The sequence below is a fragment of the Vipera berus genome (assembly GCF_964194415.1).
Source record: "Vipera berus genome assembly, chromosome: 3".
Lineage (NCBI taxonomy): Eukaryota > Metazoa > Chordata > Lepidosauria > Squamata > Viperidae > Vipera > Vipera berus.
The window spans coordinates 47,675,366-47,698,304 of NC_138204.1; the positions used below are offsets into that span (position 1 = coordinate 47,675,366).

The window sequence follows — 22,939 nt, forward strand, 5'->3', positions numbered from 1 at the left end:
TCGGGCCCAGGCTGAGGAGAAAATTATTTTAATTGGGGTTTTTAATAGTACAGGGTTGATTTAATATTTTTTAACTTGGTTTTTAACTTTTGTATGTTTGATTTTTAACTCCCTGTAAACCGCCCTGAGTCCTCAGGGAAAGGGCGGTATATAAATGCAATAAAATAAAATAAAATAAAATAAAATAAATAAATAAATAAATAAATAAATAAATAAATAAATAAATAAACTAAATAAACTAAATAAACTAAATAAACCTAGGCCAGTCTTCAAACGTATGATTATCTCACTGCATTATGCTGCTGACTGATTTGCTAGTTTCATCATTACTGGCTATTAATCTTTTGTGGTTGTTTTATTGCATTAGTTGTAAGTTGCTTAGCATTTTTAATTGAAGTGGCGAACAATTTTTTAAAACAAATAATTACAAGCTGAGCTGTAAAGCAAATACAGGGCTGGACTGGACTGGACTGGTGTAGTTTTGTCCAGTTGTTCTGAGACCTGAATTCTCTCTGCACAACCATTTGCTGAAAAAATAACAAATTATCATTAGCTGGACCAGGAAAAGTGCTCCGTCACTTTGAAATCCTTATGGAAGTTTTCAGAAGTTGTTCTGCATTTGTAGCCAGTTGTTGATGAAAAGCAGCTAACGAATCCAAGTACGTCAATGTTTCTGTGGATGACTGACCCATTTCTGACCTTCTTTTCCACAGGACTACACTTCTTTTTTTTATTTCTCTACTTGTGTTGTTTCCATATGAAAAAGACAGGATGGTGAGATTTGTTCCACATATAGACATTAAAAAACCAGCCATTGACTCTTTCTCCAACAGCAGTATACTACACTACACTACACTACACTACACTACACTACACTACACTACACTACACTACACTACACTACACTACACTACACTACACTCAGGGCTTTTTTTCTCATAGAACGCTTAGAACGGAGTTCCGGCACCTTTTTTGGATGGAACCTTGTAAAGGTAGGCAAGGCGGGTTGTATGACATGTGTGAGTTCCGGCACCTTTTTCTTTTACAAAAAAAGCACTGACTACACTACACTACACTTAAACACAGTAGATTACTTAAGGAAAGTCTGACTCTTTTCTCCAACTTCTTTCTTCTGCTCCTGAGTCACCAGGCTCTGCTTTCTAACACAAAGTTTTCTGTACAATTTGTTCTGCAACATCTGAACAGAGCTCTCACACATGCAATACAATACATACAGACCCAGACTTTTGGAATCTACCCATGAATTAGCTACATAAAAGTTGCTTATTGGTACTGAGGTTTTGTGCCTAGAAGCAAGGCCGATTTGCAAGGTAATGGGATGACTTTACTTTCCACTATGTCAGAGGCACCCATCCTTATCTTTGTGGCACACTTATTCATTTGTGGTGGAAGGGACCGAGAGCTGCAGTGGGATGGAGTGTGGTGCAAAGGGAGCAAGGTTCTGATGCAAAACTGGTGAACTTAGAGAGGGGGAATATGAATCAATATAAGTGGTCAGATGTTAAAGACATAGTGAAACTCAGAATTAAAGTTGAAACCTAATGTTTTTCAAAGTCATAAAGAAGCATTGAGAGAACAGCCGTCAGAGCACAGGGCTAAGTTTTTTCCTCTCTTGATTTTTTTTTCCTTAAAGCTGTCTAGCTGTCCATAGCTCTGTTCTTTGCCAGGACTTGTTGCTGAATGTTTCAACAGCTCCATTCTTCTCACCAGGGTAGAGAAGGGGAGGCCTTGCTATATACAGCTACTGTATATAAAACCTTCCAAACAATCATTCAGTTCTGATTCCAAACGGTTCCAGTCATGTCTTCACTCATGCAGCTCTACACAGATACATGGAAATATCAACATATGCATTTTGGAAATAGCACAGGATATAAGGAACCTGGCTAATTATGAATCTTAAAGACTGAACTGGTTTTACAGTGCTCAGTATTGTCTGAGCATAATTTAAGGAGTTGGTTTTTAAGCTTTAAACCTGAGAGGTGATCCTTGACCTATAAGCCCAAAATTTCTTTTGCTAAGCAAGTCAGTTGTTAAGTGAGTTTTCCCCCATATTACAACCTTGCCACAGTTGTTAAGTGAATCACTGCAGTTAACATTGTTGTTAAGTGAATCACTGCAGTTAACATTGTTGTTAAGTGAATCACTGCAGTTAACATTGTTGTTAAGTGAATTTGGCTTCCTCAATGACTTGGCTTGTCAGAAGGCCACAAAAAGTGACCACATAACTCAAGACACTGTAACCATCATAAATACATGTCAATTGCCAAGTGTCTGAATTTTGGTCATGTGACCATGGGGATGCTGCAACAATCGAAAGCGTGAAAAATAGTCACAAGTCACATTTTCGGTGCCATTGTAACTTTGAACAGTCACTAAACGAATGGTTGTAAGTCGAGGACTATCTGATCTGAGAGACTGTTCATCTTGTTCTGGACTCTTCTGGAAGCGAAGGTCATCAGGAGAAGTCTTATTAAATGCGCCTTCACTTTTTAAGAGTGATTTGTTGGTCACACAGAAAAGGAGCTTATCTGCATTCTGCGGAATGCTCTCCACAGGATGGAGTCAAGCTGTTCAGCCAAGCCTTTTCACTTGAGTTTAACTGTATCTGTAATTTTTATGAGATTTACTTACGGGATGGAAAATATTTTTTTTAAAAAAAATAGTAAATAAAAAGGGATCACAAATGAGATTTTCATGGATTTGCAGCTGGAAGAGATGTGAAGCCTTGAAACTTGTTCTGCTATGTTTTTCCATTTACACAGATGTAAAGAAAAATAAAGGAATTCTGACTCCACAGCGGTGGTTGCAACATAACGGCAATTGCACAATAATCATTCCAGGAACAGAGAAACAATTCCTCCTAATCTACGCCACAAGCCTGTTAAGTGACTATAAATTAGAGGAGAGCAACAGTATAGGCATCATTGTAAAGAAGCAACATTTCTACTGTGGTACAGTTGCACGCTGGAAACCAGGATGGCTCAACTGTCACTATGGATTGGTAAGTCTCTGGTCTTGCCCTTTAATGTTAAGATCTCATATGCAGAATTTCCATGATTTGTACTGGCAGTTCAGATGACACTGCAGTTTTGTGCTGGTATATGAGCAAGACATTGAAGATGATACACTTTAAAGTTGCTGAAAGAAAATTTGTTCTCTGGGTGGAAAAATCCCATGAGACTGGCCATCCTTCGGAAGCCTGATATATCTTAGTATCTAGTTTAAGGTGATCCAGTTAATTTCAAATGCTTATATTAATTGAAGGATTTCAGTTTGATCACAGACAGGCATGAACTGAGTACTGTATTATGATCATTGATTGTTTTAGCTTTGCTAGAATTTAATTTTCTTCTCTTGTCTTTGTGTGTTTTGTATTAGGCGCTGCTGCACTGATATTTCTTCAAAATGGTATGTTATATTTCCTGGGGGCAGGGGGAGGGGGGGACAGGGGAAGACATTTCAAGTCATTCTAAATTTAAAATGTCTTCTTTTAAGCTTTACTTGAATGAGAAACCATCACTTTCCCCTTTCAAGCATAATAAAGAAAGAAAAAGCAAAACCAGAATATCTTAATAAAACTTTGGCTGCTAAATAGAACAGCTAAACAAATAATTTGAGAACGACTTAAGAAGGGCTTTGCCTGGACAAGGCTTCTTGTGAGATACTTCTTGAAAAGCTGGTGAAATAAGATTCCTGATTCTAAAGAGAAAGGGTGGAGCAACACTTAACTCCATTTCATGTCCCTCCACTAACGGAGGACAGCAGGCATAAGCTTGGCAGATGACTACAGGTAGTCCTCAACTTATGACCACAATTGAACCCAAAATTTATGTTGATAAGTGAGACATTTGTTAAGTGAGTTTGGCCCTAATTTTATGACCTTTCTTGCCAAAGTTGTCAAGTGAATCACTGCAGTTAACATGGTTGTTAGGGATGTAGTGGTTAGCCATTGTAGTGGTTAAGTTAGTCTCATGGCTGTTAAGTAAATCTGCTTTACCTATTGGCTTTGCTTGTCAGAAGGTCATCAAAAGTGATCATAGGATCCCAGGACACTGCAACTGTCATAAATGTGAGTCAGTTGCCAATTGTCTGAATTTTGATCACATGACCATGGCAATGCTGCAATGGTCACAAGTGCAAAAAATGGTCATAAGTCACTTTTTAAGTGGTGTAACTTTGAATTGTCACTAAATGAATTGTTGTAAGTTGAAGAGCCAGTGTTGTCTCTTCTGGGTCTGCCAAAGGAGGCAACTGGAACAATGTGAAGTAACACAACAGTTATGTCATTTATGCTCTCCCCAAAATTCAATAAGTATTACTTTTGCTGCACAATATGTCTCAATGAGACATATTGTACTGCCTGGCATAGGTCAGTCAAATCAGTGCCCAGGAATACAGGTGGTCCTTGATTAACAACCAGTGAACAAATGGTACTTATGACCAGATATCATACTTACATTGGACAAAGTGTCCCTCCAGTCACATAATTGCAACCTGGGTGCATGGTGTCCAGCTCACAATTATGATGTTACAGCATAGTGTAAATGCCCTCTGCAGCCTTGATTTGCAGCTTCCTACTAGCAAGGTCAATGGGGAAGCTGGCAGGAGTTCGCATATTTATTTATTTATTTGATTGTTTATTCAGTTTCTACAGTTGCCCATCTCAACCAATGGTTCTGAACTTACAATTTTAAAACTATAAAAACAATTAAAATAAATACGTATAACAGCCAAGATAATTAACCAATTAACAGTAAAGCCAAGAAACGGGGTCCTTATCACAACCAGAACCTCAGGCTTGGATGCACAGCCACATTTTTAAAGATTTACCAAAGGGCGAGCAGGCTGGATAAAGGTTAGGGCCATTTTAATTTCCAAGAGGAGAATATTCCATAGAACAGGGGCTACATCCCCAAAGGCATCTTCTAATCCCCACCATCCAGGATCTGCAGCATCCCCACTCTGCTAGATCAAACCAGACAGGTAAGGACTCTTGGAAAAAGGCTGTCCTTCCGGTAACCCAGACTCAAGCCATATAGGCCTTTAAAAGCAGCATCTTGAATTTCCCCCAGAAATATACTGGTACCCAAAACATGATGGAATTTCTGCTGCAAAATTGTATGGTGTTGTGATGTGATTTAGACTGCCTTGCTTAGCAATGGAAATTGCAAACCCAATTATCCTTGTTAAGTGAGTACTGCCTGTATGACCTGTCCACCGAACAATTTAAAATCATGCAAATGCGAGTAGATAAATAGTTACCACTTCAGTGGAAAGGTAATAGCGTTCTGTGTGCCTTGGTGTATAGTCATGCTGGCCACATGACCACAAAGCGTCTTTTCATAATGCTGACTCCCAGCTAAGAAATGGAGTTGAACACTTTCCCCTAGAGTTGGAAACAACTGGACAATAACCTTTACCTTTACCTTACCTGTATGATTGATGGGTCGGACACGACTTCGCAACTAACAACAACAACAACAACAACATGATTGCTCATTCCTGTTTACAAATCATAACAAGTACAAGATTAGTAGAAAAACAATATTTCACCATACAACTGTGATGTGCTTGGAATTATCTTAAAGGAGTGTATGCAAATAATAACTCTGGCATGTTCAACTCAGGGCAAGAATGCAAACTTGGAAGAAGCAGGATAGTATAAGTAGACCTGACAATGTCTGCATTCTTTAGACTGAATATCTCATGCTTTAACAAAACTTATTTTGTTTTCTTTCTCTTTATAACAGTTTCTGCTTTTAACTTGGTTTGTTACTTCACCACCTGGTCTCAGTACAGGGAAGCCCCAGCGGGCTTTGTCACTGATGACATTGAACCAGACCTTTGTACCCACCTCATTTATGCTTTTGCTAATATATCAGGCAATCAAATCACCCACTACGAATGGAACGATGCTACTACCTATGAAAATCTCAGGGGACTGAAAACTAGGTAGGTACAAATGGGAGGTCATATAATAACCGATGCGTCCAAAAATGCCAATAACCACATCAGCTGCGGACGCTGAAGGGGTGCTCAATTCATTGGATACTTGATGATTGATGTGAGTCTCTTCTTAAACTTAAGCTGAGAGACTTTAACGCTTTGTTTTAACCACATATCAACATTTCCAATAGAATAACTGCTGCAGGGAGAAGCCGTCAGTATCAGGGCAAGAGCACTCATGAAAGACAATCCTCCACCTTGATCTTCATGTATCCTCTCTTCACACTGATAATTATACCAGGAAGAAAAAACTTCCTTCCTGATGCCATAAATGTTTGAAAAGAAACAGGTGTTGTTAGAATTATGATAAAGGGAAAAGATTGATTTCTTCCATGAATTACTATTTGAGTCTGCCAAGCAGTGGTTCTTTTTCTCCTGTTACACATCTCTCTATCACAGGGGTGTCAAACTCAATTTCATTGAGGGCCGCATCAGCATTGCGGTTGCCCTCAGGGGGCCGGTTGGGTTTGGCCAGGGTGGGCGTGGCCTACTGGGTGGGTGTGGCTAGAGTGCGTATGGCCTACTGGGTGGGCGTGGCCAGCTCTACATCGTTGGCATCAAGGGTGCCTATGGGGGCCTGGGCAGGAGTGGGACAGATCTGAGGGTCTCTGGCAGAAGGAGGGTCTCTGGGCCAGGGCCAAGGCAGTGGGGGCCGTTCCCTCACTGTTTCCAGGATGGCTTCGCGGGCCACATGAAACCACTTTGCGGGCCGGATCCGGCCCCCGGGCCTTGTGTTTGACATGTCTGTTCTATCACTTAAAAGTTGTCTTGACCATCACACTTTTCAATCTACAAAGGCACAATGACTTGAGTTCCCTCAGGAAATCTTCCCTTGGAATTTAATTTAAAAATGGAAGAGGGAATTTAAAAGTTTCATCCAGTACTGTTCACTGGGTGGTTTACTGGACAATGAATGACGTTTTTTCATAGATATGTCTTTGATATTCACAGCACAAACTATAAATATTATTTTAATATTGCAATAAATGTTCAGTATTTGTAATGCAGTGCTCCATTTTATGCATTACCTCCTACTTTTCAAATCATTTGGCAACCTGCATCAAAAGGCATCTTAGTTTTCACAAGATAATAGAATCAGTAACATTGATAAGGAGGGTTTTTGTAGAAAGAAAGGAAGTTTTCAATGAATAAACTTTTGCAAATGAGAAAGGCTTGGGGCACAAATTTTAAATCTTATAGAAGCTAAAGAAAAATTATAGTGGCTACCTGAATCAAGAAGAAAGGAAGGATATAGAGGCAAGTTCAACTTAATTCTTCCCTCCTTTTACTTTTCAGCTTAATATTTTATTATCAATAATAGCAAAAATTTAGTGAGATATAATAAGAAATATAAAATGAAATGCAATAGTTCTGCTTTTAAGGAGTGTCTGAATGTTCACCAGAGGGCAGGGCAAGAAACAATGGTTGAAAACTGATCAAAGAGAGAAGCAACCTGGAATTAAGGAGAAACTTCCTGTCAGTGAGGACAATTAACCATTGGAACAACTTGCCCTCAGAAATCGTAGGCGCTCCATCACTGGAGGTTTTAAAGAAGAGACTGGACAATCACTTGTCTTAGACGGCATAGGTTCTCCTGCTTGGGCAGGGGGCTGAACTAGAAGACCTCCAAGGTCCCTTCCAGCTGTATTCTATTCTCTATTCTCTTCTTTGAATAATGTTAAAGGTGCATATGTTGCACTGACATGTGTGACAGGATGAGCATTTATTGCCTCACACTATTCATACAATTCCTAACTTGCTTCTAGCAGTTAAGTAATTTTAGATCAAAGATAGGCCTTGTATGCCAGAATCTAGAATTTTGAAAGTACGTTATGAGTGATTGCACATAATGACTATCATGATGAACATTTGCCACAAGGCAACCAGGTTTGTTTGTTTCTTTTTCCACCTCTTCATGCCTACAGGGATATTCTGATATAAGCACCTTTCTTTTGTCCTTTTCTTTCTTTTTTTAACACAAATGTGCAGTGCCAAGTAAAGCAATAGATTACAATTACTGCTCCCTTTTCTAATAATGCTGAAAGTGTCTTTGGTGAGTGAAGTAGAAGTATCTGTAACCAATTTTGGTCACCATGCTACAAAAAAGATGTTGAGACATTGGAAAAAGTTCAAAGAAGAGCAACTAAAATGATCAAAGACCTGGAGACTAAAACATATGAAGAATGGCTGCAAGACTTGGGTTTGGCTAGTCTAAAGAAAAGAAGAAACAGGGGCGACATGATAGCAGTGTTCCAATATCTCAGGAGTTGCCAAAAAGAAGAGGATGTCAAACTATTCTCCAAAGCACCAGAGGGCAGGAGAAGAAGCAATGGTTGGAAACTGACCAAAGAGAAGCAACCTGGAATTAAGGAGAAACTTCCTAACAGTGAGGACAATTAACCAGTGGAACAGCCTGCCTCCAGAAATCATGGGCACTCGATCACTGGAGGTTTTTAAAAAGAGACTGGACAGCCACTTGTCTGAAATGGTATAGGTTCTCCTATTTGAGCAGGGGGCTGGACTAGAAGACCTCCAAGGTCCCTTTCAGCTCCTATTCTATTCTATTCTATTCTATTCTATTCTATTCTATTCTATTCTATTCTATTCTATTCTATTCTATTCTATTCTATTCTATTCTATAAGATGATGGAAGTATCAGTGCTTTGTGTTACAGATGCAATGACTAGGCAATCTAGCAGACAGCCATCCAAAGGATCATTGGCACTATAGGTCTGCAAATACTTTTTACTTTGAACTTAATAGTTAGAAAGAGGACCCGAAATGAAAATAATTATATTGAGTATAATTGAGTATTTACATTTACATTTTCAGGAATCCCAAACTGAAGATTCTTCTGTCTGTTGGTGGAGCTACATTAGGCTCTGCACCGTAAGTATAGAACTGTCAATTTATTCATTTGTTTGACTTCCAAACCATTGTTAACTGAATTCTTAACTGAGATATTTCAAATGAGATTTTCATGATAACCGCAGCACAAAGGGAAAGAGGTGGTTTTTTCGGTACCGGTTCCAACTCTGATCAGGGTTCTTCTGACAGAGTCACATTGTAGGGTAGACAGGCAGCATAGAAATTAATAAATTAAATTAATAAATAAAACTTCCATTGGAAAAAATGTTCACATACAATGGCAAACTATATTTGTACTTCAGGGTGTAGCTTGGTCATTATTTAGCTTTTCCTCATAGTGAGCTGATCCCTTAAAGTTAAGTATTTCTTTCCTGCTAAATGCTACATTTGAAAAATCATAACCTACACCTGTCTTCCTCATCTCCCCTAGTGTCCACTTATTCATATATAAAGAAAACATCCCCAAAGTGGTGTCTAAATGTACTGGAACTGCAGCTCTGAACACACACACAGACACACAGACACACACAGAGAGAGAGACACAGACACAGACACAGACACACACACACACACACATATAGTGTGTGTGTGGTGTGTGTGTGTGTGTGTGTGTGTGTGTGTGTGTGTGTGTGTGTGTGTGAAGTATTTGTGAAGTATTTTAGAATATCTTGCAAGACCCAAATACGGGCTAAATCTTATTGCCTGTATCAGCCTAACCTAAGGCCATCAACAAGCTGTAATCATAACTGTGACAACTCATTATTTGTGTAAATTTTTTTTGGATTACTAACAAAGAATTAAAGGGAGACTAGGTATTATGGCCATTATAGCCTAAGCCCTAAGGAAAGCTTCTGACTGACATGAATTGATTTTTACTTATACTGAATCATTTGTAAAGGGTGTGTCTATAAAGATTCTCAGTCATCCAGGTCAGGGGTTGTCTCAAAAGTGCTTTTCCAAAAGACAACTGGACTTTCTTTGTTTTTCCTTAAAGATGTTTCCCTGCCCCACTCCCACCCCACCATCCAGTCAGAACTGATGAAGCTTCTTGGGTGAGAAATGAAATGTCTTCCAGGAAAAACAAAGAAAGTCCCAGTTGCCTTTTGAAAGAGCACCTTTGAGAGGGATTTGCAAAGGGTAATTCTGAACTGAAGCCATTTTGTGCTGTGTAGCAGCTCACCACTGTTCTACAGCTTTATAATGCTAGACCAAAAGTGAAAAAGGGAGAAGGAGGGTTGTGGACATTTGCACCTCTGCAGAATTTAATAGACAAGCAAAGGGCCTATTGAATTCTGAATCTCTAGAAATCAAGCCACCTTTTAATGATGATGATGCCCAACTTTTAAATCCTCTTTCCACTAATACCAATGCTACTATAGAAGCTTTGAAGGGTTTGGGGATGCAATAGCGGAAGGGAACTGACAACTTAAATTTCAGTTTTGAAAAGGTAGTGATATTATTAGTCAATAAAAAAGCCAGCTTGAGAGTACAATTTGCTTTGAATGTAGTTGTTTCTGTTACTGCTGTACTTGCTATTATTTATTTACTTATTTGATTTCTATAGCTGCCCATCTCAGCAAATGATGCTGGGCAGCTTGCAATATTAGAAAGCATGATGCACATCTGGTTAAAATGATTCAAATATATTCCTTTAAAAATGTTCTTTTTAAAATCTGATCGTCTCTCTCCCATTTATAACAGCTTCCGGAATATAAATACCTCTCCTGCCACACGCTCGGAATTTGTAGCATCCGTGATCAGCTTTCTTCGGACCAATAATTTTGATGGTCTTGATGTTGCTTGGCACGAGCCAAACCAGATTGATAAAAGGAATTTGGTTAAGCTGGTTCAGGTACGTGTATATTAAATCATCTCTTTGTAAATAGTATATGATTTTCCTTGTTCTATGCATATTAGAGATTTGTACAGTCTACTAGAACAGGGCTTTTCAACCTTTTCACCCATTGTACCACTTTTAGGATAAGGCAATATCCAAGTACCACCAGTCACCCAGCAAGGTGTCAAAAGCTTGATGACCAAAAAAGGGGGGGAAATGATAAAGTAGAGGTAGTCCTCGACTTACAACAATTCACTTAGACTGTTCAAAGTTACAATGGCACTGAAAAAAAGTGACTTATGACCATTTTTCACACTTATGACTGTTGCAGCATCCCTAGGGTCATGTGATTTACATTCGGATGCTTGGCAACTGATTCATACTTATGACGGTCACAGTGTCCCAGGGTCATGTGATCACCTTTTGCAACTTTCTGACAAGCAAAGTCAATGGCCAGGGGGCATGGCCAGCTCATCACTCAGGTTGTGGGGTACCTGTGGCGGGTGCAGGCAAGGATGTGGGGGGAATCCGTGGGTCTCTGGTGGAGGGGGTGAGATAGGCATCGGTGCCTTCCTTCCCTCCCTCTCTCCCTCCCACTTTGTCCCTTCCTCCTTCTCTCCCTCCCTTCCATTGTCCCTCCCTCCCTCCCTCTCATTGTCCTTCCTTCCTTCCCTTTGTCCCTTCCTTCCTTCCTTCCCTCCCTCCCTTCCATTGTCGCTTTCTTTCTTCCTTCACTCCCTCTCATTTTCCTTCCTTCCTTCCCTTTGTCCCTTCCTTCCCTCCCTCCCTTCCATTGTCGCTTCCTTCCTTCCTTCCTTCCTTCCTTCCTTCCTTCACTTCCTCTCATTGTCCCTTCCTTCCTTCTTTCCCTCCCTCTTTGTCCCTTCCTTCCTCCCCTCTCCGTGCCCACGAAGGGACAAGGGGAGGGGGACAGGCTGCCAGCATGGCTGGTGGTTGTGCTGCCGGTGGCCATGGCTTGAAAAGCCTGGTTTTGGCAGGCAGTGGTGCATTTTCCTCACCGTGCGGAGCGGCCAGTTGAAGTGAACCGGCGACATGCTGAACCTGCCTGTGCACGCGCAGAGGCAGAGGAGAGCTCCTGCCCAGCTCACTTGCTCGCGCTCCACTGGAAAACATGCTGCTTGCTAATTTAGTGGAAGCACCAGGATCAGCGCCGTGCTCTAGCTGATCCGTGCTTCTGCTAAATTAGCAAGCAGCATGTTTTCTGGTGAAGCGCGAGCAAGTGAGCTGGGCAGGATCCCAGGAGAGCAGCTAAAGCTGACCCGCGCTTCTGACCAGCTCTGCAGAAGTGTGGCTCAGCTGTAGCTGCAGACACCAATCCAGGGCTCCTGCCCAGCTCACTTTCTCACGCTTCTGGAAAACATGCTGCTTGCTAAGTGAAGCCTGAGGATCAGTGCTGGGCTACAGCTGATCCATGCTTCTGGGCGGCTGGCCAGAAGCCGTTCGCTTCCTAGCCCTTCCCCCCACTTGCTCACTCACCCTTCTTCGCTCGCTGTTCCTCCAAAAACAGGCTGCTTGCTCTGTCTCTCCTCACTGTTTCAGTAAGAAAAGCCTCTTCTCTCCACCATCCTCCTCCTTTTCTCTTCCGGCTGCACCAGAGCTCCAATTGCTATGTCGCCAAGTGGCAGATTCTAGTGATTCTGCCAAGCTCTGCAGCTCCAACTGATCTCCTCTAGGTCTGTGCAGCTCTGCTTTAACTGGTTCCCTCCCCCACTCCAATTAGCTAGTGCTCGCATACTACCAGCCAGGTGCTAAAGTACCATTGGTGGTACGCGTACCACAGTCAAAAAGCCCTGTACTAGAACACTGCCTCAGTTATACTGATTATCCTCATGAAGCCAGTTTCCTCCAGTATTTGTGTCTCTGCTTTCTGGTATTTTTTTTAAAATCCCATTTATATCCTGCCCTTCTCCGAAGACTCAGGGCAGCTTACAATTTAAAGCACAAATCAATGTGCTTAGCAATAGCCTTCATTCTATGTATATGCCTGCTTATTAGGGCTTTCGCCCCCCCCCAAGTGGCATTATTACAAAGTCAGCTTATTGCCCCCAACAATCTGGGTCCTCATTTTACCTACCTCGGAAGGATGGAAGGCTGAGTCAACCTTGAGCCTGGTGGGATGCGAACCTGCACTAATTGCAGGCAGCTGGTGTTACTTAAGGAGGCATTAGCCCACTGCTCCACCAAGGCTCTCTTTTTTTCCTCAATCAAATGATAAAGGTTTTCTTCAGAAGCTCACCATTTCTTAAAGCATCCAAATTTGCAAACTTTTTGAAATGCTCCTCCTTTTCCAGTAAGTCTTTACATGATATTATGTCCAAGAAATCCATTCCCTCACCCTCACATATAATACCTTAGAGCTCAAGTGATCATTCTCTGGCTCCCAAAGAATTTATGTTCTGTAGACATCTAGAAGACTTATGCAAAAAAGGGGGCGGGGAGAGAGCAAACAATTTTCAAGTTGCTTCTTCTTCTCCTGTGGAGTTCAGCATCTCCAGGATTCATTCATGCTTTGATGCATTGGAAAGGGGATCTGCAGACAGCTGAGCAGGACATTCTTTGGCCAAATTAGTTGCCAAACAAATCTTACATGGATGGAACATAGTGCTGTGAATATCAAAACAATTGTGAAACCCTGCTCACATCCCAAATCTAATTACTTTGCATTTACCCTGCATTTACAAGGTTTAAATAACAGAATGAGCAAATTATCCAGAGTTGTTTCTAACATTGGACTGCACAGCCTGTTGTAGTAAATAAAAAAGCTGAAAATATTTGCAATATTACAGATTCTTGCTGCTTTTCTACAGAGCTCAAGAACTTGCTAGTTAAATCTTTTTAGCATTTATCAAATCACAATAATGATTTTAGTTAATGTCATTTAGGACCTGAATGTAGCATTTCGCTACGAGGCCCGGAGAAATCCAGAGAGGCAAAATCTCATATTGAGTGTGGCAGTACCAGCTGGAAAAGAAGCTATTGATAATGGCTTTGATATCCAGAATATTGCTAGGTAAGTACTCTTATTATCATGACTCCTAAAATGCATATAAATATGAACATACATTGGTAAGCTATCCCAAATGAACATTTCCAATTTACCATTTTTATACTTGCCTAGCTTAAAAGTTCTGATAAATTTGTTTTATCACTGAAAACAGGACATTTTTAAATAAATGAAACTAAACAAAATAAATAAGTGGTTCAAAACCATTTCAAGACATGTGCATGGAGAATAAACAGTTCATTTGCATTACTTGCATAATCTTTTCCTTTAAAGTTATTTAAGTAGAATGGTGTTAAGGTTTTAATTAGAATTCATATTCCAGAAATATATGGCTCTCATCTCTAATTGTATTCATAAAGGTTAAGTGTTTTACAGAATACCTACTGGAATTCAATGTGAGATAGACTTCTTTCAGAATGTTTTCAGATACCTAATAAAGATATAGTCATTGCCTAAAGTGTACTGAATTATTATTTTTCTTTCTAGATTTGCAGATTTCCTTAATGTCTTGTCCTTTAATTTTCATGGTTATTGGCCAGATCATAGTCACTCCTATACCGGCCATGGAAGCCCCCTTAGGAAAAGCAGAGCTGACAAAGGAGCTGCTTCTGCTTATAATGTTGTAAGTTCTCTAGTTATGAACTTTTTCAAATATCTTTGAAATGTTATAATTGACCTTGACCCTAACTGACTAATGATACGGTAGCTAGTATAAGCATTGTATTGGTTATCTTGAAATCCAGCTCTAATGAATTAAGGCAATACAAATAGATTCAACACCATACCTGCAACCCCAATCCCAGTAAGCAGACTGACAATAATTATTGGCAGGAATTCCAAACAAGTTTCATATATTATCTAGAAGTTTTTGTTTGGCTGGGGAGTAATTTATCTTTCCATTGTTATCCTGATGGTATATGGTAAGGACTAGTAAAAGTTGGTTATTGTTCAATTCTAAGTTCCCTACCCAATATGACAAGTTATAAGGAATGAAAGGAACTCTATCCCCACATTTAGGCACCTCTTATATGCATGAACTGTCACAATCATATAAACATTCAATTTTCAGAGACCACATTTCTCAGTTTTTTAAAGTTCTCAACTCTAGGATAAGCTATATATTCTCCATTCATATGCTACATCTTCTTTGCTGTATCTGGAAGAGGAGAATGCTATCACTACATCATCCTATGTTATGTGCTATATAGTGGCAGATTTTAAACTGTAGTTCTCTTATTTTATACTTTTGTTAATTTGTAAATGGAAGCTAAAGATCACTGGGAAACAAGGCCTGAAATCATGTTCTTCTATTTAAGTAGAAGATGAGGCTATTTAAAGATGGAAATTCAAGTTTCTCTCCAGATCTTTCCTTCTTCCATTTCAATTCTTAAAAACCAAACAACCTCACACAATCAGCCTCTTCTGATGGAATCATCATCCTTCCAAGGACATTTTATATGGTTCTGGAACCGTCCAGAAAAGGAATTGTGTCCCAAGTTCTGGAAAAAGTTTGACCATTCAAACATATGGAAAAAGTATTTTGCATTAATATTGTTTGCAAATATTTATATATTAGGAGAAAATATACATACATTGAATGCACAATGCACATTCAGGATATGCACAAAATGTTGAACATAAAGAATAAAAATATAAAATACACTAATCTAGAGAGATGTTCCCTGTGGATGGGCTCCAGTTCAAGCCCTAAAGCTCGGAAGACTAAACTTGTGGTCTCGGTGACCAACCCCAATTGGACCTGCAATTAAATTAGGTCCTTCACAAAATCACAAATGAAAGAATGGGATGGAACAAAGAAAATTTTGAGGGGGAGACATTATAAAATGTTTGAAATATGACTAACTCATAGCTTGAAAATAGAATTTTAGGTTAGGATGCCGTATTGGTGCTAATATCTAGATTCTAGAAATTATTTCAGTGATGAACTCTGAAATGCAGAGAAATACTGCATGTTCATTTCAAATCTGGAATAAAATTTGCCCCCCACATATTTGTTTCAGCACAGGTTAGAAGATTTAGAGCACTAAATTATTGTCTACTATCCACAACAAGTATTTAGTAAAATAAATGATGTAATACTAATAGTGCAGTACAACAGAACTAATTCATGTCAAGTACCTGTCTGCAGGGACCCAAAGAGATAGCCTTGAGGCCAAGGCTGAGTTTTAATTGGGTTTTAACTGGGGTTTTACATGTTGCAGGGACTTAGTTTAATCTTTTTTAAATTGGTCTTAATTTTTGTATTAATGTTTTAAAATTATACCCTGTAAACCGCCCTGAGTCCTTCGGGAAAGGGCGGTATATAAATTCAATAAAATAAAAATTAAATAAATAAATATTGTAATGTAAACAAAGAAGATGGAAGCATTCTTCAAGTCCTGGAAACAGAGATAGGATTAAGAAAAAAAAAACTTCCCTGACTCCTTCCGGTGTAAGAGTCAAACTTGCATGGCTCGCTGAGGTATAACAGCAGACTTGCATGATTCCATTATTATAATTAACAATAAAGTATAGATAGTCCTTGTTTAGCAACTGCCTTGTTTAGGAACAATTATTATCAGGCTCCAAAACCCAAGAAAGACACATTGTAATTCTTCCAAGCAGATTTGTTTCTTGTTCCTCACCTATAGGCAGAATCTTGTCAGACTAAAGCAAACTATCACCTCCATAAAGCATGCACTCTAATAATAGGGAGGAGCCATCGTCACTCTCTTTCTCTCACACAAACTATATGAACTGAATTGTTTCTTGCTTCTCCGGAACACACGCCCTCCCTCCTGGGAATCCGGATTACATTCCATCACAGTTATGATGGTGATAAAAAAACTTTGTGACCTATGCTCACGTTTACAAACTCAGTTCTGTAAAGCAAAGGAAAGCTTAAGGAAGATCATAAGCACAGTCGTGGTTTCACTAAGTGACCACTTTGTTTACTGACTGAGTTGCCAGTTCCAATTGTGGTCATTAAATGAGGATTGCCTGTATAATCCTAGTCTTCCTATGGAACTGATTTTTGGATGTAGTCTACCTTATATGGCTGACACTATCTAAAGCACATAATAAATAATAATATCTTCTTTTTCAGGACTATGCTATCAGATATTTGAAGACCAAAGGTGCCCCTAATAGTAAAATTATCATGGGAATTCCTACCTTTGGGCAGACTTTCACTCTTTCTTCTACACAGACTGGGGTTGGAGCTCCCGCCTCTGGCCCTGGGCTAGCTGGCACATTCACAAAGTCAGCAGGAACCCTGGCATATTATGAGGTAAAAATCCTTTTAGTGTTTTTCCTACTTGCACCTAAGCATGGTATCATGGCAACATTTTTTTTTGGCTGTATCCCCTTGACCTTACCTTCATCTTCTTCCCAATCTAGGAATGAGGCAAGTTTAGGTTGTTCTTAGCACAACTAGTGTTTAAACTAGTATTTTAACTTTAATAACTGCCCTTATTCTTTAATAACTTATTCTTAATCCTTATTCCAAATATATTTAAGAATTGCTTCAAGATGTGTAAAATCTGTTAGACCTTATCATCTGTGATCTGGGAGGAAAATCAAGTGACTGAAAAGATGTGAAATAGGCAGGATTGCCAATGGGGAGATCAGAATTCATGCTTTTATAGTTTTATTCTTGAGTAAGTAGCCTATATATGTATACACAAACAGTTCATACATATACTAACTCTAGTTTATTCATATGAAGGATTAATAGGAATCCAGGAGGATTATAGTGCACAGTACTGTATTTAACCCTGTTATTATGCTTGTCCTGTTTTTCATACTCCCTCCATGCTGAGAATGAACATCTGCAGCAAGGCACATTTTATATTTGTGTAATTTTCCATTTTGATTACAACACTGACCCCCCCCACTGAGAAGGGAAAGTGTTAAAGAGTAACAGTTTGAGAACTGCTTCTAAATTAAAGGAAGCATAGAAAGGGAATGTTAAACCAGGTAGATATTGAAAGAGGAGGAGAGGGCGACTCGATAATTCTTTTAATCTTTTGCATTAAGACAATACATGAAGAGGAAATCCTCATCTATAGTTAGATCAAAAGAAGGAAAAATCAGGTCTAAGGCTCCATGGTGTTTAGGTAGCAAGAATATTGTGTTTTATGATACAACAAGAAACAGCCAACTGGAATTCCAAAAAAAACACTTGAGTCAATTGGCTGCCAGAAAGACAATTCTTAAAAATATCCAAGAAAAGACTGGTTCAGTATGTCCATTCTAAGAGTTCTTTGGCACATGGTGTTCATGCACTAGGAGGTCCCCAGTCTTTTGGGCATCAGGAACCCATTCCATGGAGAGAGGTTTTTCCATGGATCAGAGGGTACGTAGTTTTGCGTGCTACCTGCATCTCGTGGATGGGGCTTTGCTTGTTTGTGTGGCCAGGTTGCTGGTGTACCGCAGCCCAGTTCTGGTCCACGGACTCGGGGTTGGGGACCCCTGCACTAGAGCACTCATTTCCTTCCAACTGTGGGCTGTTTCACAGACACGCTAGTTCTGGGAATCATGTTCCATTGCTAACATTGATTGATTGATTGATTAATTGATTGATTGATTGATAATTAGAGAATAAACAGACATTCCCAGAGTAGCATCAATAAGATCTGAATAATTAAAGCAAGGGTGCTTCCTCACAGAAGATCCTTGATTCTGTACATGCATAATATACATCTCCAATGGATGGAATGTAAAAATAGTCCTCCACTAGTTATTTTAATATAAAGGTTGATTGATACAAAATCAGACTTTTTAAAATATTTTGGGCCTAGGCTATTCAGGACGTTAGAAAAAAGTGCAAGTAACTAAACTGAGATTAGTAATAGATTGGCAGCCAAATTAACTGTTTCAAAAGTATATAATGGTTACAGCTACATAGATTAATCAGAATTAGTATAAACGTCTGTACTTGTTGAAGCTTCCAAACCACTTTTAAATATTTCAGACATTAAAAAAAATATGCAGTGATCCAGTTGAAATAACCTGTGAATGGCCATGCTGACCAGACTTTATTAACCAAAAAAAGAGCTACAGATGATGACAAATCATCTCAAACTGGTAAACAGTATAATCGTTTGAGATCACTTGAGCATATGATAACAGCATCAATGGTGAGACCCATCCATTATAGTACAAGGTGAACACAAGGGAGCACATCTCCTGATAATATGCCAGTTTCGCAGATCTAGAAATGATCAGCCCATTTTATCTCCATTAGCAATCCAAAGCCTTTGCTAAAATGACAAAGAACAGGTAGAAAAACACGCTCCAGACAAAATGTAGATAACCTTATAACAATCCTAACTTCAAAAAAGAGCCAATCTACTGACATCATCTATTTAATCCTTTCTAATTTATCACTGACAGATTTGTAGTTTTAATCATGGTGCTACAAAAGAAAATATTGAAGAGCAACAAGTCCCCTATTCTTATAAAGGAAACCAATGGGTGGGTTATGAAGATGAGACAAGCGTTCAGATTAAGGCAAGTATTGTAGGATTATTTATTATTTATTCATTAAGTACCAGTGGTGGCGATACAAATGGTATGCAACATGACAAATACTCCATTTGTTCAAAAAAGAAGACAAAAATGTGGTAGAAAAATTTCACTGCTGTGCAATAGGTCAGTTTTAGGAACCCATTCCTGGATCGGGAGATCCTGTGCTCATTCACTCATGCCCTGGTCATCTCCTGTTTGGACTACTGCAATGTGCTCTACATCAAGCTACCCCTGAAGAGTATTCAAAAGCAACAAGTGGCACAGAATACAGCAAAGTGGCCCATATAAGACTACTATGCATGAATTGCACTGGTTGCCATTTTGCTTCCGGGTCCAATTCAAGGTATTGGTTATCACCTTTTAAAACCCTTCTTGACATGAGTCCAGGCTATCTAAGCAACTGTCTCACCCCAATGGAATTGGCCTGTCCCACTTGCAGAAGGGGCATGTTGTGGACCCCACGAATCAAGTAATGTTGACTGGCAGAGTCCAGGAAAGACTTTTCTGCTGTGGCTTCCACCTCTTGGAACATTGTGTCCCTTGAAGTGAGATTGTTCCCACCATCTTGGCCTTCTGAAAGAGTCTGAAAACCTGGTGAGGTTCAAAGAATCAAGTTCATTCATAAGGTTGCAGCATAAAAGATTTATTCTAACCTATACACCTAAATTTAATCAACTAATGTCATCACTAAATTGGCACTAGATAAGGCTCAACGGAATTCAAGGGAGGCTGGACTTGGATCTCTTCTGGTAATGCAGGGATTCTACACTGATAAGGCATTTCACTCCATCTCACAGTTCTGTCTGCTCTTCTCCCACAGGCTCTGCCAGTTGGCTTGGGAACCCAGTGGAGGCATCCCATTCTTGAGATAGATAATAGATTTTTATGTAGATTTGTATTAACTTTTAATGTTTTAATTATTAAAGCTTAATATTTTAATATTCTAATAGCAGGGGTTCCCAACCAGGGGTTCTTGCACCCCCGGGGTGTGTGAGATGATATTCCAGGGGGTGTGAAAATTTGGATTTTTAAAATTATAGTATATATGCATAATTCATTGTTATTATTTTGAACTTTTGTATTCAGAGGATAAAATTTCAGATTGATACAGTAGATAGATAAATAGACAAACAGAACTTATTCAAAGTAATTATTGGAAATCCCCAAATCCCCATATAGATCATATTAGCTAGCAGCATCAAAACTATAGCTCTGTCAGTTTAGAAAAGATGTTGATTCATTTACTAAGATAGCCAATAAATTAAAATTTATTAAGAAATCCAATCTTCTATTTAATCAAAGAACAATATTCAAAATATGAGGTAGTCCACTTTTCAAAGATGTGACGTAGTCATTAGACAACTTATCTTGAATTACTAAGATGTATAAATCTAGCTTTTATTCTGCCACTTACCAGGATGCAAACATAAAAAACTAAAAAATAATGTATACAAATTCTAGTAAAATCATATTAAGGAAAGACCAGATGTTTTAAGATATTGCAAACTGGTTTTATATACATTCCCTTGAACAGTCCTAAATACTTTTTACCTTCCAGGCTAAAGCACTACACAGTCCTATTTGCACATTCAAAACATATTCCTTTAAAAATATCTGGAAATGGTACCCTTAGGAGCCTAATGGTATATCTCCTCTAATGCTGTTTCTTGATCTTCTAGAGGCTGACATACAAACCAATTCAAATTTGGGAAACAATAAGCCCTTTTGCAGATTTGAGGCAAAGTGAAGATTGACACACTTCTATGTGTGATTTGTGAGATAAAAAGTTCATGTAAACTCATATTTATTCCAGATTGGATATTGTATTTTAGGTTTTATTTCATTCTTTTTCTCTCCTTTAGGTTCAGTATGCGAAGAACAACAATTTGGGAGGTGTTATGATTTGGTCACTTGATCAAGATGATTTTTCAGGTACCTTCTGCAAGAAGGGCAATTATCCACTACTTGCTGCTATTAAAAATGAACTAAATAAATAAATATATATTTGGAAAAAAAGCCCCAATTTTAAATAGCAGTAGAATCTTACAGGTTAGGTCAAATTTTGGCTTTCTTTTAGGGATTAAAAACAAATGATCAACTTTCTGTGTGGTTTTGTTTGCTTCTAAATAAATGCTTAAAGTCGTATTACAAATAACCAGTTATTAGTTCTGTATTATTTCATGGTTAATGTTATTCATTTCTTACTGGTATTAAAATATATTTCCATTATTTTGACTTATTTCTGCAGTATGTGGTCTCTTGACACTACATATGCCTAGGCCTTTCTATATAAATAAATAGTTCATCTTGATCATACTTTATTAAAATGTTTATAAGTTTCATTAATTGTGTGGTCTCGAAAAAAATGTCTTAACACTTTCAATAAAGGTTTTGCCTCCCTTTACTTTATCAGAAATTATGTTTGTTCTTGTGATGAGTGGAAGATGATGAGGTGGAGCACTTTTTCTTCAGAACACACCTTTTTCCAAAATAATTTTGTTTTCAATTGTAAACAATCATCCTGGACAATTCAGCTGCCCTTTCTCTGGAACATCAACAAATTAATTCAATTTGATTTAAGGACAAGCATTATATCACTTTTACAGAATGAATATAATTCAGACGCTAACATTAAATATTAGTTTAATGCCTATTTAAAAGTGTGACAGGGCTCTATTTAAAAAGCAGTCTAGAACAGAGGTCCCCAAGCTTTTGGGCACCAGGGACCGGTTCCGTGGAGAGGGGGTTTTCCGTGGACCGGAGAGTGTGTAGTTTTATGTGCTACCTGTATCCCATGGATGGGGCTTTGCTTGTTTGCACAGACCAGTTGCTGACATGCCATGGCCCCGTTCTGGTCCATGGCCCAGGACTTGGGGACCCCTGGTCTAGAACATTCTTGGCAGCTATAAGCTGTGTGGACTTCAACTCCCAGAATTCCTCAGCCAGCATGCTTTAACTGATTTAAACTGGAAAAAAAGGAATCAGGTTCTGCCAGTTGTCTGTTGCTGATTCCGTTACCACTGGACATTACAGGTTTGTAACTGTTTCTGCCAATAAAAGCTTTCTTATGGTCATGCTTTTACTTTTTCATTATTTGGGAGAGGCACCATTTTGCCTCTGTGCCTGTGACATGCTAGCTAGTCAGTTAATATAAGAGGCAGCTAAACAAGCCATTTTAAGTACCGACAATAAGCCTTTTAGCACATTAATAGAGCATGGCTGAACTATTTGATTACCCTAGATTTGCATGTCATCCATTCCCTTGATGCAGCCTCTGATTCTAGCTCAAACTGAGTTTATCTGTCGCAGTTTTCCTATATTTAGTGGGGGGGAGGTCTTCCTCAATAAATTTATCTGTTGATGAGATTTTAGAAACATTTCCCTGGAAAGTCCTTGTTCTATTAGGGAAGGCCCAGTGAGATTGTGAGTAACTCCACCCTCCAATTTATTCTAGTTTTACAAATTCTCAGCCACATTTCTCTCTCTAGGGATTAACTGTTTTACAATACATTTTATCTTTAACAATCCCTTCCCCACTCCCCCACTCCCTCCGCCCACCCCTTCCTATTTTTGGCTAATATTTTAGTTTTTTGTACATTAACCTTAAATCCAGAAACCTTCCCATATTGCATTATTATCTCCATCAG

General features: G+C 38.9%; 2 protein-coding genes across 2 annotated transcripts in view; one reads left to right on the top strand and one right to left on the bottom strand.

Moving 5' to 3' along the window:
• The first annotated feature begins 2,803 nt into the window (after positions 1 to 2,803).
• LOC308666332 (chitinase-3-like protein 1) lies at positions 2,804 to 21,996 on the top strand. The gene is made up of 10 exons (XM_081325069.1): positions 2,804 to 3,025; positions 3,403 to 3,432; positions 5,775 to 5,976; positions 8,863 to 8,919; positions 10,600 to 10,750; positions 13,639 to 13,766; positions 14,247 to 14,382; positions 16,867 to 17,049; positions 19,158 to 19,274; positions 21,155 to 21,996. Exons 1-10 carry the CDS (start codon positions 3,001 to 3,003, stop codon positions 21,287 to 21,289), a joined length of 1,164 nt encoding a protein of 387 aa, XP_081181195.1. The 5' UTR covers positions 2,804 to 3,000; the 3' UTR covers positions 21,290 to 21,996.
• The window catches only part of PRICKLE4 (prickle planar cell polarity protein 4), a 326,491-nt gene continuing 309,973 nt past the window's right edge, over positions 6,422 to 22,939 (bottom strand). Inside the window, exon 10 of the transcript XR_014026099.1 lies at positions 6,422 to 6,785. The gene's annotated coding sequence lies outside the window, so the exon portion shown is untranslated. The remainder of the gene's footprint in view (positions 6,786 to 22,939) is intronic.

Excerpts from the sequence above, each read along its gene's own strand:
- LOC308666332 (XM_081325069.1), top strand. The coding sequence starts at position 3,001 with ATGGCTCAACTGTCACTATGGATTG. Across the intron at positions 14,383-16,866 it reads CTGCTTCTGCTTATAATGTT|GACTATGCTATCAGATATTT; the intron begins GTAAGTTCTCTA and ends CTTCTTTTTCAG. Across the intron at positions 19,275-21,154 it reads AGACAAGCGTTCAGATTAAG|GTTCAGTATGCGAAGAACAA; the intron begins GCAAGTATTGTA and ends TCTCTCCTTTAG.